At 48.0% G+C, this 17973-nt stretch overlaps 1 protein-coding gene across 1 annotated transcript; it reads left to right on the top strand.

The window, feature by feature from the left end:
* The first annotated feature begins 207 nt into the window (after nucleotides 1-207).
* PTPN22 (protein tyrosine phosphatase non-receptor type 22) lies at nucleotides 208-16417 on the top strand. Its single transcript, XM_034069776.1, has 21 exons — nucleotides 208-294; nucleotides 2553-2661; nucleotides 2942-3018; nucleotides 3969-4064; nucleotides 4511-4549; nucleotides 4879-4950; nucleotides 5042-5101; nucleotides 5498-5640; nucleotides 6095-6161; nucleotides 6979-7056; nucleotides 7722-7814; nucleotides 9146-9222; nucleotides 10020-10780; nucleotides 11742-11843; nucleotides 11975-12105; nucleotides 12618-12645; nucleotides 13015-13095; nucleotides 13479-13582; nucleotides 14236-14266; nucleotides 14967-15044; nucleotides 15729-16417. The coding sequence occupies exons 1-21, from the start codon at nucleotides 208-210 to the stop codon at nucleotides 15791-15793; spliced, it is 2379 nt and encodes a 792-aa protein (XP_033925667.1). The 3' UTR covers nucleotides 15794-16417.
* The last annotated feature ends 1556 nt before the right edge of the window (nucleotides 16418-17973 follow it).

Genomic DNA, 17973 nt, shown 5'->3' with positions numbered 1-17973 from the left:
TTAAAAGGAGGGCCCCAGGTCGCGTGTTGCGCTTTGTTATTTGACCACGGTATCTGTTACGTACTAATTTCCCTTCACCCTTGTGATGGAGCTGGTAAACCACAGCCTGCCGCCAGGGCTCTCCGCGCTGGTGCTTTCCGCTGCCGCGCACTCTTGACATGTCTGTTCCCCGTTGGGGCAGCCTGGTCGTGCTCAGTCTCCAGCAGCATGGACCAAAGGGAGATTCTGCTGCAGAACCTGGAAAGGGCACAAAGCAAGAAGCTCAACCGGGAGAAGTTTGCCGAGGAGTTCTTGGTGAGTCTGCCTAAGGCACAGGTTTGTTTCGGGTGGTTTTAAAGGGAACTGCTCCAGTCACTCCTCAAGCAGGGATGGGATTCGTGTGTGACAATAAGAGCTCTGGGAATTTCACAGCACAAGAAGATACGGGAGGTAACTGGGCTGAAAGGAATGGAAAGACGTAATTGAATAGTTTGCTTTTTACATGATTACCTGAGGGCTTCCTGTTTTCTGCCTTGTGAATGTGCTCCTCAGGACAGTTTCACTTCGCCTGGTACTGAAACTGGGGATATAGTGAGGAATAGGGAGGTACTGCCCCTTCTCCCCACTGCAGTCTGTGATACCCCTGTTCCTGTCAGGGATCTCCAGCTCGCACTTGTCATAGCATTTCCCTTCTTCCTTTCATCTGTGCCACCTGCAGAATAGGCAGTGGGTGTTCAGAGGAACACCCCGTGGACCTGAGGTTGTTCCACCTCTCACTGGTACTGGGCACCTTGGCTAAGGTGTGAGTAGGCAGCAACCTGAGCCCCTGGATGGGCTGTTTCCCCAGCGCTGTGCTGGCCATGTGGGAGGGCTCACGCATGCACCCTCAATGGGTGCATGTGCTTGACATCCACCTCTCAGAAACTGATTTCTTGTTCCCCCAGTGCAAAACTAGCACAAAATGCCGATGGTTCTCACCCTCCCCTGCATTCTGTAGCATCCAGCTGGCTGAGATCGGTGCAGTGTGCTGATCTGTGAGCTCTCTGACATCTTTGGGTGGCAAATCACTGTCCCCCAGTTAAAGTTGGTGACTGGTGCTGGCTGTTGGAGGAAGGTTGTTCTGGCTGAGCTGCTCTGACAAGCAAAGGCATTGCCCATCTTTAGCAGACATAGGGAAGGCCAAACTGGTCCATTTGTAAGACCTGAGCTGTCTCAAACACCACCACAACCACTGGCTCTGAGTTGCCCCCTGACACGGGCTGCATCAGGCAGTGGTCTTTGGGGAAGGTGCAGGGGTTACTTAGATCTCACAAGATCCAGCCCTGCTTTGTCAGAGCAGTGAAGGCTGCACTTCAAACACTGGGAAAAGCTTAGTGCTTGGTTTCCAGGTGTCTGGGTTGGAGGGAAGTGGTTCATCTGAGCTTGCAGTGACAGCCTGTTGTTCCATGGAACAAAGTGCTGTCACAGGCTGCTCAGTTTCCCCCTCTTGCTGCTGTGCTTGGGGCTGGGCTGTGCTGTGCAGACTGCAGGGCCCTCAGGCATGGGGTAGTTCTAGCAGCCACATGTACAGCGATGTTCCTGACCAAAAAGGGAGGTGGAAATAGTCAAGGCTGCATTTCCTCTTGTACTGGGAAAAGATGTCTCCAAGGTGACCTGAACTGCTACCACTTTTGCAAGCACAAAAGCCTTAACAGGCAGCAGCAATGACTTGCTTTTCTCAACTGGGTGGTGAGAAAGGGAGATTTGCCCTATAGCCATCAACCTATAGAGATACAAATTAGAGAACATCCTTCAGTTGTAAATCAAAAGTACCCCTTGGTGACAAGAAAAGTGATGAGGTAGACAGAATAGTATGAAAGAAAAAACACAGCAAGGATGGTGCTTTTGAAGTTGCTGCTAACAAACAGGGGCTCATTTAGAAGCTGATACCAGTGAAATAAAAGTCTATGCTTTGGCAGGAAAAAAGATGCTTGAACTCTCCAAAAGTATCTTGGAAATGAAAGAGATGAGTGATTCGTATCCCTAAAGGTCTACCCTAGGACTCCTCGTTTCTTTTTCATCAGTGCCTGGAGCTGCGTTGCTCTGATTGTGCTCTTCAGTAGCTTGAGCATTGCTGCTTGCAGCTACAGATGGGAGCATCTTCACCAGAGTGAGAAAAATCGTTTGATTTATCTGTCTTTTCTGCTACCATTTGTTAAAGGTGGTTTCACATTGCTGCTCCTCTTACCTGGGTGCCATTTATACTGAGAATGATTCCCCTGTGCCTCACTTATTTGTGAGGGCGATGCTTTATGTGCTGGATAAATGCATCACTATTTCACTTCGGAAGCATACGTGCCTGAGCCTCATGTAGGCACTGCCTCAGCACACACTTTCCATTGCTCAGAAGCCTGTGCTGGGACTCTCCGGTGGCTTCTGTCTCTATTTTTGCTCTGAGTACCTTGTGAAAAGCCACTTAGGAAAGAATTAATGGTGCACACTTGCTTTGTGTGGCTGAACCTGACCCCTGTACGCTCAAGTAGTGTGGTGTATGTAGCACATCTGCTGTAATTTGTTCCCTTCTTTCATCACAGAAGCTGAAAAGGCAGTCAACAAAGTACAGATCAGATAAAATCTACCCTACAGCAGCATCTGAGCAACCAGAGAACATCAAGAAGAACAGATACAAGGATATCTTACCCTGTAGGTTGGAGTATGTTCTTATTCAGCCTTTTTTTATTCCTAGCTCAACACTGTTCTCATCCTCCAGCTGCCTGCACAGTTGCTCGTATGGGAGCATGTATCTGGCTGTCAGTTGGCCTTAAATTAGTGGCAATTCCACACAGGAGGAGGCATCAGCTGCTCTGGGATGAGCTCTCTGATGTATGTGCTCCTCCAAAGCACCTCTTGCTGCAGTCTGAGGAGCTCAGCTGCCATAGAGATGAACAGTAATTGCTGCTTCTTCTGCTTTTGTGCCTTGCAGTTGACCACAGCAGAGTGGAGCTGTCCCTGATTACATCTGATACAGATTCTCATTACATCAATGCCAACTTCATCAAGGTATTGCTACTTACGTGGTGCTTTGCTGTGCAGAGGTGTTAATAGCAGCTCTTAGTGCTGCCTGGCTGAGCTGTGCCAGGTCCTGTGTGGAGACAGAAAGGATCATGCAGCAGTTTCTGGGCTGTACTGAGGGATAACTGATGTAAAGACGTGGACAGTCAGTGAGCCCTTCAAACACACCCCTTGCAGCATACAGGCCCTAGGCTACAGAGCAAGGGATGCATGGGGAGGGCAGGCAAGGGACTACAGGGCAGGTGGTGGAACAGTTTGTGGTTCACAGCCCTGACTTCCTTGCTGCTGTTACTGCCTTTGGTGGGTAACAGTGGTGCAAAATTGCCTGTGGCCAGAGTCACCTTGCCTGAAACCAGTGCACAGGCAGGAAGTCTTGCACTGCAACACAGCTGAGACCCACTTCAGCAGCAAGCAACAGGGTAGGTCAATGTGGGCTGGTTCTCCACCAGCAGTGCCATGTGTTTTGGGACTCTCCCTGCACTCGTGATCCCTCTCTGATAGGTTTCCTTCATCCTCCACCCTTCTGACCAAGGGCTCTCTGCAACCTGGCTGCAGAAGAACAGATCTTCACATGGGGATCATGGTTTGTTCTCTGGCCAACAGCCACAGATACGCCAAGCTGCACACTGCAGAGCTGGAGCACATGTGATAACATCACCATCAAGCTCCCAAATGCACTGCAGGAACTGGTGGCTCTGGGAGCAGATCCCAGCTCAAAGCCAGTTTCCTGGCTTGGGTCTGTTTTTGGGAGGTTTGCACACAATTGGTTTCTGGTTGCTTAATTTGATGTAGGTGCTTAAAATTTAACTATATAAAAGCCCTTCTAAGTGATGAATGGGCTCCTTGAGTAGAAGTAAGGCTCAGAAAGAAGAATGACTTGATTTCTGCTAGTGAACTGTAGAAAGATGTCTCCATGTCTGATTTGAATGCTCTTTTAGGGTGTCTATGGGCCAAGAGCTTACATTGCAACCCAGGGTCCTCTCCCCACTACTGTTATTGACTTTTGGAGGATGATCTGGGAGTATGAAGTCCTGGTAAGGTGCAGATTTAGATGCCTTTTGTGTGTGTGTGTTTTGTTGGATTTTTGTTGGGGTTTTTTTGGGGGGGTGGGTTTTGGGGTTTTTTTGGTATTTTTTGGGAAAAGTTGTCCATCCAGCAGACCTTTTTGACTAAGCAGACAGGGGGAATGCCAGGGTTTTACTCCAGGTGTTGTAATGTGTGCCCTACATCCTTCCCATGAGCCCCCTCCACACCTGAGACAGGAATCTGCTTGTGGCTGTCTGCATTCTGACTCTGAGTAGGAAAGGTCCCTGCACCCAGGCTGTGGATGATGTTCCAGGTTTGATTTCCCAGGTCTCTGGGAAGGGCAGCCCATAGAACTTCCTCACTGCTGCTAAGTACCCACAAGCAATGAGTTGGATTTTGCTGCCTGGATAAGAAACTTGGGTTCAGGCTTTTCTAATGCATCTTCTTTCTGCAGATTGTGGTCATGGCTTGTATGGAGTTTGAAATGGGAAAGGTGAGTAACGTGTCAGAGATGGCCTATGCTGTGACAGTGCCAGGGCAGGGTGGGGAGATGCAACTTGTAATAAACCTTATTAGCAACAGCAAGTTTCTGCTTGATTCAAGATACTTCCTGAGTCTCCAGCTGCAGATTCTTAAACCATCCCCAGTAGTGTAGCTGGCCTCTTTGGAAGGGAAAAAGCAGCAGTGATGGCTCCAGAAAAGGGGAGGCTGCAGCAAGAGCCAGGCCTCCTCCCAGCACAACTTTTGTCCTGTAAAGTGTGACAGCAGCTGGTGTGGGTGGGCTGGTGCTGAATAACCAAATACATCCTGCTTCTCATGCAGAAGAAATGCGAGCGGTACTGGGCAGAGGTGGACGGCTCCCCCTTGCAGTGCGGTCCTTTCTCCATTGCCTGTGTGAGTACAGCTGCCATCAGCCCCATGTCACAGCACATGTGCTGGAAACTGGTGTCATCTGCAGAAAACGTGACTCTAACTTGTTCTGCAGGAAGCTGAGGAGAAGAAAAATGAGTATGTGATTCGGAGGTTAAAGGTGACCCTGAATGAGGTAAGGAGGAGAGAGCATCATCTTCCCCTGCCCATGCTGACATCCCGTTCTGCACCCAGGGGAGCCGTGGCAGCATCCCTTTAGTGGCACAGGGTGGCCCCAGACCCTACCAGTGCTCCTAGAGTCATAGAATGGACAGGTTGGAAAAGCCCTTTAAGCTCATCCAGTCCAACCACTTCCCAGCACTGCAAGGGCCACCACTGGCACTAAGTGCCACATCTACATGACTTCTAAATACCTCCAGGGATGATGACTCCAGCCCTGCTCTGGGCAGCCTGTTCCAATGCCTGAGCACCCTGTGGGGCAGGAATTGTTCCTCAGCTCCATCTAAACCTCCCCTGGTGCAGCTTGAGGCCGGTTCCTCTTGTCCCATCCCTTGTTATTCTTCTCTTGCAGGAAATCCGCACTGTCCACCAGTTCCACTATAAAAACTGGCCTGACCACAATGTTCCCTCGTCCATTGACCCCATCCTGGAGCTCATTGGCGAGATTCGCTGCTACCAGCCAGGTGACAGTGTCCCCATCTGCATCCACTGCAGGTGGGTGAGTGGTTACTGGTAGGGAAGCACTGCAAGACCTCAGTCCTCCATGCTCTTGCTTCTTAAGTGGCCACAGGGAGGGTGGAAGCAGGTGCAAGCCTGCACCAAGCTCCTCTTGCAGGGAGTCCTAAGGCAAAGGTGTCCTCTGAGGAGAGCTAACACAGCTGAGTGGCAGGAAAGGAGACAGCAGCAGGCCAGCGATAGCATGTGTAGTTAAGAGACCATCAACACTGGGCATGTCCATGCCTTACCACAGGAGGACCAAGCCTGTTTGCCTTCCCACCTGCAGCAGAGCCTTACATGGGGTGGATGAAGCTGCACAGGGCTGTCGAGAAGGTCTGCACCCGCTGTGGTGTGGGATGGGAAGGTCCCAGGAGGTTGTGGATCTCGTCAGCAAATGCAGCATGCCACCCTCTGAGCTCTGCCAGCAACCCTGCTGTCACTGTCATTGCAGTGCAGGCTGTGGGAGAACAGGAGTCATCTGTGCCATTGACTACACCCAGAAGCTGCTGAAGGACAGGGTGAGTGTCAGCCTGGTCTGTGCCTCCCTGCAGCATCCGCCTGCAGCAGGGCTCCATCTCTGCCTCCTCCTCGCCTCCTCTCTCCCCTCAGTCTCCCTTATCCCTCCTCTGACTGCATGCAGATGTATTTCAGGCACGAATGCAAACTCCCTGCAGCCTGACTGGAGAATGGCAGTGGTTAAACCAGGGATGTCCCATTCCCACTTTGTGCTGCTGCTCTCTAGGCTCTGCATCAGTCCATTGCCATTGCTCTCTTCCCCATCCCAATGGGAGTAGTCCCTGATGCTTGTAGTGATGGGGCAGCACTCCCATTGTGCCTTCTGGCAGGACCTTTAGATCACGGAGCTTGGCTCTGTGCTGGCCTTCAGTCTTCAAGATGATTTTACTGGCTGCATTCGTCTCTCTGCACTTCAGCATCAGAAATCCAGCACTTCCAAACTAAAACCTTGCTTTGCCAGGAAAAATGCATGTGAAGTAATCCCTGTCCATGCAGCAGGCTGCTGGGATGCAGAGGAGAGCCTGCTCTCTGGGCTACAGCAACCCTGAACCCACTGATCTGGGAAGTCAGTATCTTTCCTTTCACGCTATTTACAGCTGTTACCAATGCTGGTATCCAAAGTGTATTTGCTGTGCAGTGCAAGGCAGGAGGGAGGAGGAAAGCTGGTTTCTGATGACAGAACAGCCCTTCAAGCAGGTCTTTGGTTAAAACCTTCTGCAATGGCAGCCCTGGATTTTGGACACTTAACTCCATCATGGTGTGGGAGCTGCTTGCAGTTGGACCTGTCTGTACGTTTGTGTCTTTTCTCTTTCTTGCAAGATCGTTCCAGTGAACTTCAGTGTTTTCAGTCTCATCCAGGAAATGCGCACACAAAGGCCTTCCATAGTGCAGACCAAGGTATGCCTGGGAAACTTCACCTACTGGGGCCTCAGGTGTCCATACTGGGACCTCAGTTGTTCAGGAGGGTCCGCAATGAGGACTCTTCAGCCTGGAGAAGCTATGTAGAGACCTCAGAGCAGCCTCCAGTATCTGAAGAGGAGCTATAGGGATGGACTCTTCATTAGGGACTGCAGTGATAGGACAAGGGGTGATGGGTTCAAACTTAATCAGGGGAAGTTTAGATTGGATCTAAGGAAGAAGTTCATTACTGTGAGGGTGCTGAGGCACTGGAATGGGTTGCCGAGGGAGGCTGTGAATGCTCCATCCCTGGTGGTGTTGAAGGTCGGGTTGGACAGAGCCTTGGATGCCATGGTTTAGTGTGAGGTGTCCCTGCCCATGGCAGGGGGGTTGGAATTGGATCTTAAGGTCCTCTCCAATCCTAACTATCCTATGATTGTATATGATTCTATGAAACACGGAGCAGTTGGGCTGCTGGGGACTGGAGTGGGCAAATGTTCTGCAAGGTCCTTTTCCTGAACAGCAGATTGATTTGGCAGAAACTAATATGGTAGCTGAGCATTTCCCTGTTCACAGCTGGGCTGCTGCTTGATTTGGGTAACAGGTGACCATTGGAGTGCTGCAGATGCTGGCTCTCATGTGTGGTTTATTCGTCTGGAACACAGGAGCAGTATGAGCTGGTTTATGATGCGGTGATTGAGCTCTTCAAAAGGCAGATTGAAGCACTCGATGCCCAGGAAGACTCTGCTGCTTCACAGGTAAAAGTCCCCAGGATAAACATGCCTCAGGCACAGCAGCTCTAACGTTGATGCCTTCTGCAGAGATCTCTGCAGAGCTGGAATGAATCTCCACGTTTTCTGCTACCCTTGATGCCCAAAGTGAGTCTCTTTCCAAGTGAACGCATGGGAATCCAGCTGTTTCCCTGAAGGTGCAATGCTTATCACAGGATTTAGCCTCAAGCAAGAGCTAAATTTCCTTCAGTCTTAAGGCCATTTTCTGTAGATGTTTATGATTGTTTAATGTAATGAGTGAATAGGAAAGCACCAACTTTCTACAGCAGCAGCTGATTTCCATGCGGATGTGCCAGTGAGAGACTTGTTTTCATGGAGTGCTTGCAAGTGACAGGAGTATTAGCCTGCAGCATCGGGGTATGCTAGTGAGGCAACTGTCACTGCAGCCTGTCTGTGGGAGAGAGAAGGCTAAAATGTCTTGTGAAAACCATGTCAAAGCCTTTCACATCTGATACACCTCCATGGAAAAACAACAGGGGCTTGGTATGAAGTTGCATATGAACAGGAACATCCCAAACATCCACGGTTAAGCTTTGCTTTGCTTTTGTTGTTCTCCTGTGACTGCTGGCACCAAACCTTGCCTTTCCTGTGTAGCTGTTTGCAAGCTGGCTGAAGAAAATGCATTGCAAAGGCTAAAGATTACAGTTAGCTTGTTTTGTCAGAGGCTTTTGTCTGAAGGATTGGGAATAGGATCCTGCTATGGGACTTGTGCCTTAGTTTTGTCAGAGGGTTCACAGGATGTTCCAAGCCAGAACTGCATGAGGAAAGAGCTGTGAAGAGCCTCTTTCTATGAGTTGTGAACAGTCTGTAAGCAAAGGAGATGCAAGACCAGGTTGACATAAAATGCAGGGAATGGTTCAAGTCTAGATGTGATTTTATAGCTCCTGGCCAGACCTCTTCCCTGCCTAAGCCTCATGCCCCTCTGAAAGCACTTTTCAGAGCAGAAGAGAGGAGCACAATGTGAAGTGTCACAAATGAAACCAGTGCCCAACTAGCCAGACTGGGGGGGTCCTGCAGGCAGAGTGGTCTGTACAGGCTGTTTTGCAGGTGTCTGGAACAGCTGGATGGTTGGACAGCTTGACGGGCCCTCCCTTCGAAAAGGTGCTGATAGGAACTGCTGTTCAGGAGGTTCTGCACACAGTTCTCAGCTCCAACCTGGTGTTTTCGAGTTGGCGTTTGTCATTTCCAAACTGCATTAATAACTGAAAGTAGCTGGCCCAAATTCCAGGTCCTGAAATAGGCTGTTCGTGTTCTTTGCCATTTTCCTCCTCTTGTTTTCTAACCTTCTCTTTCATTAGGTCCAAGCAAAGCATCCTGCAGCCAAGCCACTTCTGAGCCCAGTGGAAGATATTTATTCCCTCAGTTTATTAACCTGGTAAGGCCATGGCACAAGTACCCCCTGGGTTAGTGTTTCCAGTCACCCATAGGATTTCATGAAGGGCATTTTTTAATGTGTGTTTTGTGACATAGTTCTCTTTGAATGCGGCATTTCAGCTGTCAGCAGGATCTGCAGCCTCCCCTGAGTCCTACTTAGACTCTCGCATTTGTTCTTAATGTAATTCCTGTTCTTCTTACTGATGTGTCTCCAAGACTGAGTCCCAGTCTCTTCCCTGCATACCATCCTGTGTCTCGCTCTTCTGCCCTTGGGTGTGTTGCATGGTTTTCCTACATATGAACTGAAAACACCTTGCAGAGCAGTATAAAAAGGCTCACACACACAGGAACACCCCAGTGCTGGTTCATCTCAGCCCTCTCCCTGGAGCTGTGCTCCTAGATTGGTCCCATCTTTCCTCTGTATAGGCTGCTCCAGTGCCTCTTGCTGTAGCAATAGGAAGCCTGAGAAGTCCCATTTGCCAATGTGGGCAGCTTCAGAGTGTGACAGGATCTTCCTGCAGGCATGCTTTGGTTTGCCGTGTCTGCTTGCCATAAATAATTCTGGGGTTTGGTATAGTTTACCTCCATAAAGGGGCCTTCGCTGTTCACCATTTAATGGTGTTCAAATGGGGCACTAGGGTCCTTCCCTGCACTCCTTGCTTGAGGCTGAGCTGGTCTCTGTGTTCCTGAGGGATGAATCTGATCTTAGGAGCAATGTTGTGGGGCCTTGTTAATAGGCTAACAGAGATTTCTGGGTACTAGATGGCTTTGACTCCACATTGCGGTGCTTTGTTGCAGTTCAGAGCAAGAGAAGCAAGATGTGCATCAGCGCCTTCCTCCAGTGATACAAAGCAAAGCATCCCTGCCATCGTTGTCTGCCACAGAAGTACACAAGAGCTCTGCATGTGGAGTCCCTCCCATCAGGCCGGCCATCTCCTTTGGCACTTTGAGCTGCATCACCTGCAGGGAGGCAGCAAGCACTGAGAAGTGGGGCACTGGGGATGCTTTTCAGAAACACCACAGTTTGGATTTCAAACACATCTCTCCTGAGCAGTTGCTTCTGAACCTGGAGCCAACGGGAGCAGGCAGGAGAAGACCTCATGGCAAGGCACCTCTGACATGGGCTGCATCGACCCCTTTTATGCTGGCACAGCAGGGAGAAGGCTGGGAATGGGACAGAAGGGATGCAAAGCCTGGTTTGAGCTCACAGTTGCCAAATGCCTGTTCCTCAAGCTTTCAAATGAAGAAGCAGGATGGATTTTCCCCTGTTGAGCTGAACCACTTGAGGCAAGAAGTGAATGGCCCTCCAAAGCACAGGGACCGTGGGCAACGTCCTCACTCTTGCTTCTGCTCAGCAGAAGACCCCTACTTCTCTTCACTCTCCCCAGATGAACCCATGTCCCCGGTGTTTACTGAGTGGTTTGCAGAGAGCCAGGATGCACTTCTCCTTCCTTGTGCTGTGAGTGCTCCACCACAGCCTGCTGTGGCCAGCTCCCTACCATCCAGACCTGCATCCCACCACACTCCCCTGCTGCAGGACAAGAGGATATCCTCCCTGAGTAAGTGGTGTGGCATGTGACGAACTGGGCTTGGTACCTCTGGATTGTGGCGTACAGAAGGGGGTGGTGAATGTTGGCTGTCCAGGCAGAGCTGTAGCTGTTCCTTGGGACTGCATTCCCATGGGAGCTGGTTTCATCCTCACACTCGTTTCTTCCTGCCTTAAATTTTTCCTATCAAAACAAACCAACATTTTCAGACCAGCCTGATTTGGGGTCTGCATTACCCAGCTGCTCCGGACTCATGTATCAGCCTCGGTACAGCCCTCAAAGGGAGGGAGAGATTGGTGCCAACCAGTCCTTAAAACAAGAGTGCTCTAAGACATGTTCAGAAAGCTCCCCCGAAATGCTTTACCCTGAGGATCCGGTTTCCAGCTCAAAACCCACTCCTTCCTGTAGCGTCGTGCAGTGGGATGCTGACATCCCACTGACACTGAGAACCAGGACTTTAACGTTAGTTTTTTGCCCAGTTCTGTAGCCTTAAAACCATGACCTGCAGTAGTAGAAGGTAAAATTAATTATTCCTTGGTCTTTTCAGTCCTGGCCCAGTTGGATATTTCCCACTCTCCACAGCTTTGGAATTTGCTCTGCTTTGTCCTGCTCAGGCCATTTAGCATACAGTGTCACAACAGTGTGCTCCTTATGCTAGAGACTAGGGAAGTTATGAGAGTTGCAGCACAAGCCAAGCAGCAATGGTACTGCCAGCTGTGGGCTTGGCTGTGTTCTGCGCTCTGTGCAATGGGAATTCTGCAGGCAACACTGCTGGAAGTCTGCCCTCAGGGCCATGTAGCTAGTGGCAGGTGAATTGGTGCCAAGGGCTATTTTGATCTTTAACTACAGTCTAGAGGTGTTTCACCTCCATTTCTGGTGGGTGCTTGGGCAAGGGCAGCCAGCTCGGAGTCTCCAAAAGGTCTGTAGTTCTGCTGCTGTGTTGTGCCATGCATGTCCCTGTCTCCCCAATCAGCCAGACCACCAGAGCCAGATGATGATGATGATGATGATGATGATGATCCTCCACCCCTGCCTGAGCGAACGCCTGAGTCCTTTATCGTGGCCAGTGACTCTGGTAAGTGCATTTAAAAAGGGAGTGTTCTCAGGGCTCTTCCCTTCTTTGTTTGGTATTGTCGTATCTGTCAGTGCCTTTGCCCTGCCTGCTTGGGATGGGAAATGACCTCTCTTGTGTTTAATTGCTTCTAGGACAATTTCCTCTGGCAACCTCTGATTTTCAGCTTCCAGCCAGAGAGACACATATCGGAACCTCTCTGGAGCAGAGTGGTGAGTCTCACTCAGAGGTGTTCGATCACTCAGTGAGACTGAGACCATGTAAGGTATGAAAGCAGCTTTCTACTTCTTCTCTAGCACTATCCCTATGCTGATTTCCTTCTTGTGTTTCTTTCTGGAAGACCTTCCTGTGTACCTTCCATAAATTATTTCAGGGCTCAGGACTGAAAAGAAGATGTGGTCTCAGTCAGGCTTCTTACTGACACCTACTTTACTCCAAACATTATCTTTTGGGGTCTTAAATGCCATACCTACTGTCACTCCTTTAGAGAAGGATAATGAAGACAGGAAGTTAGTGATCCACTGGGGTTCACACTGCCCTGGGGAACTGGCAGGAGCTGAACAAAATTAAGGCATCTTTGATCATTGCTTCAATTATAGCTTTGCTAAGTGAAACAATAAGGCGTAAGTCTATCTTCCATTACACGAGTATGGAGGTGTGTGTGGGAGGGTGTTTGCATATAACATCATTTCCTTGTCTTCTCTGGCTTGCCTGCGTGCAAGAGAATGACATTTGGTTGTGGGAATTTTAAATACTTTCCCTGTTTTTTGTTTGCAGAGTGTGAAGCTTCAGAGCCCACAAACAGGTATAAGTTTAATGCTGGGATAAGCCATCTTTGAAGTAAGGTCTGCTTTGTACTGCTTTAGCCTATTTAGTCTTTAGGATTTGTGCTCAGTCAGTGGAAATTTTGTGTTGCTAAATAGTTCTGCAACTAAATCATTTTAAACAGAACTAGACAGGAGCTGGTAGGTTTTTATTTCCTAATCAGCTCTCTCCTCTGCCTGTGCACCGTGATGGGCCCTCAGGCTGAGGGTTGTCATGTCGTTTGCTGCCTGTTGTGTGTTTCCTTTGAGATGACTGAGATGCTGAGTAGAGTGCTGTGGACCTCTCAGTGAACTGAGATACGTGTATATTTAAAGCTAGGCAACTAGCTCTTTTATCTTTGCTTTCTCAGAGATAACCTGGGATTGCTCTGGCTCTCCTCCCCCACTTCCTGAAAGAACCCAGAACTCATTTGTTCTTGCTGATGCTGCAAGTGAGTGACTTTTCTCAGCACACAACCAAGATCCTACACTTACACCTAAACCTGTAGATAGCTGAGGAGATCGTGGCCCCTTTGTTCAAAGCATTACCAACAGTAGCACTTCAGGACTCAACTGCAGGAGAATTCAGCAGATACAGAGCAAATAAATGCAACTGGGGCACTCTGCTCTAGTGGCAGGTGTCTCTGCCCATGGCAGGGGGTTGGAACTGGATGAGCTTTAAGGTTCTTTCCAACCCAAACCGCTCTGTGATTCAATGAACTAGGGGACCTACTGGAAATGTTTATAACTGCTGCAGTAGAGGAAATGAAAAGCAACAACAAAGGCAGAAGGATTCATGAAAGACCACTGAGAAGGTTCTTATGTGTGTACCCAGGTCTGCAGCCTCCTGCAAGAAATTCTATATGTCCCAAGGGCTTGGAGAGCAATGCTGCCATAACATCATCAAAAGAGTCTACTAACTGCTTCAGGAGAAGCAAGGTAAAAACAATACAAGACAAAGCTATTGCAAATGGGGAGGGTGAGAAGAAGAGATCATTCTAGCCACAGCTATTGCTACTTTCTCACTGCTAACCTTGTGAAACTTGCCTGCTTTGAGACCCCCTTGTTTATGGCAAGGAAACGAGACTGCTAAAACCAATCTGCAGTAGAACCTGCAAACAAACCCACTGCCTGTAGTAGGAACAGAGCAATAGCCATGCCTGTGCAAAGGGTTATTCCTTAGTGCCATGTCCACCTGTATAGCACCAGTTCCTCTGGGAAAAAAGCTGCTCAAATAGAGTCTGAGTGTGTCCTATATGAGTCTGCTCATCAGCAGTCTCCTCTTGTGGCCCTAGTTAAGTATCCTCCTGAGCAATTGTACTTGGGGATGTTACGGTTGGAAAGAAAAGCATTTGAGGAAACAGCAAGAAGACTACAAACTGGTGACATTCAGGATGGCTGGAAAAGAGCCAAAGTGAATGGCAAAAGTCTGCCCTTCAGTCCCAGCTGCTAGGCACAATACTTTCTATGAGATGTGATACGTGTGTGTTTATCAGTAAATTCTCTTTATCATAGTAGCTAACCTATTGCTTGCTACATTTTTTTCCATCAAGCCTTCTTTTGTTTTTTTTTTTTTCTTATTTTTTTCACAGAGCTTGAAAATACTGAAAAACATGAGGAAGAGTAAGTTTTTCAGGCTAATGTGCATTTTCCTGATAACTTTAAGCAAGTAAATAAGGAAATAGATGGGACTGAACTTCTGGGAACCTGAACTTGTGCAGTGTGAAACACTGCATGCCTGCCTACTTCAGAGTAGGACACAGAGCTGGCCAGCTGCGTATCATCCTATCGGTATAGCAATAGCTGCTCTAGGAGCATCCCAAGGATGCCTTTGTAATGCCCCTGGGATACCATGGGGACAGCTCCAGTGTACCCAAATTACAAATTCCTCAGGTCATTCAAGCCAGTGCTGTGGGACAAATACTCCAAAACTGGAGCACAGGGGTACTGTGGGAATGTGGGCCTCATCCTGGACTCTGCCCAATCTATTTGGAGGAGTTTCTCATTAGGTTCCCTGTGATCTAAAATGATAATGTTTGGCTTGAAAATAGAACTGTTCAAACTGTTTAAAGCACTGAGCAAACAATTTCCCCAGGCAGTAGTACACTTGCTCCCTGCTACAAGCAAATCATGTTAAAACTGTGTGGTACTCAGGCTCTGCTAGTGTGGAAAGTACTTAATTTCATCTCATGCTGGAAAATCATCCATGCCTGGTGCCATCGTGCCTATGGCAGTACGTGTTTTCCCATAGCTGTGTCAGAGTCCAGCTCTTCAGGGTATTACCCCAGTGACAAACTGCTTCAGTCTGATTTTTCACTTCTAGGCATCCGTAGTCCATCCTCACTGACAAAAGCACCAGATTCTGCCCCGTCAAACAATTCCAGGTCCTTCCTTAACCTTGGTATGGTCTTCTCTTTGTATTTTTTTTGTGTAGAAAGCACCTGTTTTATGAAAACCTGAATGCAGGTACCCGGCAGTACGCTACCAGATTAGGAACGTTGCAAGTAATGCTGCTTATTTTGTACATATTTATAACTTCATTTGCAAACTGTTTAATGAACACATAAGGATGGAAAACACAAATGCTGAAACCTACTCTGACAAATGTTTCTTGGTGTGTGAGGAGGCTGAAGCATGTATTTGGCTCCCCTGTATCGGAAAGCTTTTATGTGGCAACAGAGACAGCAGAAGACAAATACAAAGCTGTAGCATTGCCATTAGGCTGCTGCCTTGTGTAATATGGCATAGGAGAAATACCATTTTCCATTTGAAAATCTACTAGAGAGCAAATATTTATTAGATTGTGAATGAATCTAGTTGTCTTGATATTCATGCTATAATGATGGTGTTTTCTGATAGACATTTTTGGCATCATTTGACTTACAACTACAGGATGTTGCTTGTCTACCATGTGTTTTATATATATATATATATATACACACTCATATAGATATGTATTAAAGTTTGGGAAAGAACTGTAATTACAAGTATTTTCAAGTACCACGTTATTATCTTAAGGAATTACATAATCAACTTCTATACCACACAGAACTTGTTGCCTTAAAGAAAAATGTCTTTTTCCTAGGCTTTGCAAATCGATTTTCAAAACCTAAAGGACCAAGAAATCCACCACCAGCATGGGATATTTAGGTACACTTAACAGATTTGGTGTTGCAGATTTGCAAGGCATTACTTGCTCATTCATTAACTAAACTTTTGAAGTAAAAGAAGAACAGGAAAGTACCAGTAGCCCAGCACTTTCAGTCAATTTATAGCAGGATGGAAATGAAAACCAGAATATTTTATCCTAAGAAAGGATATTTTTGTTGTGTTTCGGAATGTATTCTCTGCAAAAGCATGGATTTGAGCTTTCTAAACCAGCAGAGCAAACGGGTGATAGGATCTAGTGAAGACTCCTGAATGATATGGAAGGCCAGCGGCATGGACCAATGCAGAACAAGACTCCAGACGGATTTCACTCCCGTGTGTAGGTTTACCATAATCAAAGACACTTGAGGAGTCAAATTCCTGAAACGTTTACATCCCTTGGAGTGACAAGGATGAGCATCTCTGCTTTCAGAAATCACCTTTCAGTTCTTTTTTCATCTGAGCAAATCAGGTAATTTATCTAGATTTTTGGTCAGTAAGACCAAGATGCCAGTTGATCATATAGAAAGTAAACCAGTGTACCGGGCTGCAATGTTCCCTGACCAAACTGCCCCTGCTGTCTGGAAAATGATGTGCTATGATTATTTTCCTATAGAAAGAGCAAAACAATGTAGATTTCCTTTTTTTTTTCCCTTTTTTATTTTTTTTTTATATTAAAGGGAAAACCAATTTACCTGGAATGCTGTATTCAGTTGTGGTCCCTGCTATACGAAAAGATGTGGACAGGTTCGAGAGGGTCCACAGAGATGAGCCAAGGTCTGGGAAGCTGTGGGAGGAAAGGCTGAGAGATGGATCTTTTCAGCTTTTAGAACAGAAGGCTCAGGGGAGACCTTGTCACCATGTGCCAGTATTTAACGGGTGGCTACAGAGGCAACAGAGACTCCCTTTTGACAAGGAGTCCCATGGAAAAGATGAGGGGTGATGGGCATGAGTTATTCCTGGGGAGGTTCTGCCTGGATACAAGAGGAAAAGTTCCCCAATGAGAACACCCAGCCATTGGAATAGTCTCCCCAGGGAAGTGGTGGATTCCCCAGCACTGGACACTGTTAAGCTCTGGCTGGAGAGGCTGCTGGGACATCAAGTCTAGGTCATGCTTTGCCTGGAAATGTTGGACCAGACGAGCCTTAAGTTTCCTTCCAACCCAGGATTTTCTGATTCAAAGAGGGATTTGGGGAATTAGTTTGAGAGCAATTTGCTGACCACTATGGGAACAGAGACTTCAAGCTGGTTTAAAACTACATTTGCTGGGGCAATGGGCAATACAGCCCAAAACCAAACTGCCTTATTTATGACTTGAAGACAGGCTGAGAAAGCTGGGGCTGCTCAGCCTGGAGAAGAGAAGCTGCGTGGAGACCTCAGAGCAACTTTCAGCGTCTGAAGGGGGCCTATAAGGATACTGGGGATGGACTCTTCATTAGGGACTGTAGTGACAGGACAAGGGGTGATGGGTTCAAACTTAATCAGGGGAAGTTTAGATTGGATCTAAGGAAGAAATTCTTTCCTGTGAGGGTGCTGAGGCACTGGAATGGATTGCCCTGGGAGGTTGTGAATGCTCCATCCCTGGCAGTGTTGAAGGCCAGGTTGGACAGAGCCTTGGAAGCCATGGTTTAGTGTGAGGTGTCCCTGCCCATGGCAGGGGGGTTGGAACTGGATGATCTTAAGATCCTTTCCAACCCAAACTATTCTATGATTTTATGATTCTATTCTATTTTCCACTTAAGTCACTCATTTTTCCAACAGCACAAAACAACAAAAGACCTTCCAGGGTTTTATCTCCCTGTGTCAAGTATTTGTGTGCCTGCACTGGCGGAGGTCTCACTTCAGTGCCTCATCCACCAGTTCCACCCACCATGTCACACCACCCCACCACCCACAGCCACTTTACCTCACGTTCCACAGAGCTTTAGTTCGGGCAGCAGTGCTGAGTGGCCATATGAATTGATGAAGCACTTTATAATGTATCTGAGATCCTGTGTAACGCCTGCAGGACATGGCTCTCCAAGTGCCGGCTCCCCTTTACAGCTCCTCCCCTCTGTTCCGTCCGTTTGGGCTGAGCTGGCACCAGCAGCAGTATTTACTGCTATGGACAGGACAGCAAAGCCACTACCAGCCTTCCTGAGTGTCAGGAGGAATGGCTGAGGCAACTGGAAGTGTTTAGTTTG

Source organism: Melopsittacus undulatus, chromosome 16 (assembly GCF_012275295.1).
Source record: "Melopsittacus undulatus isolate bMelUnd1 chromosome 16, bMelUnd1.mat.Z, whole genome shotgun sequence".
NCBI lineage: Eukaryota > Metazoa > Chordata > Aves > Psittaciformes > Psittaculidae > Melopsittacus > Melopsittacus undulatus.
Note: the sequence above shows the minus strand (reverse complement) of the source record. Positions and strands in the feature narration are given on the sequence as shown.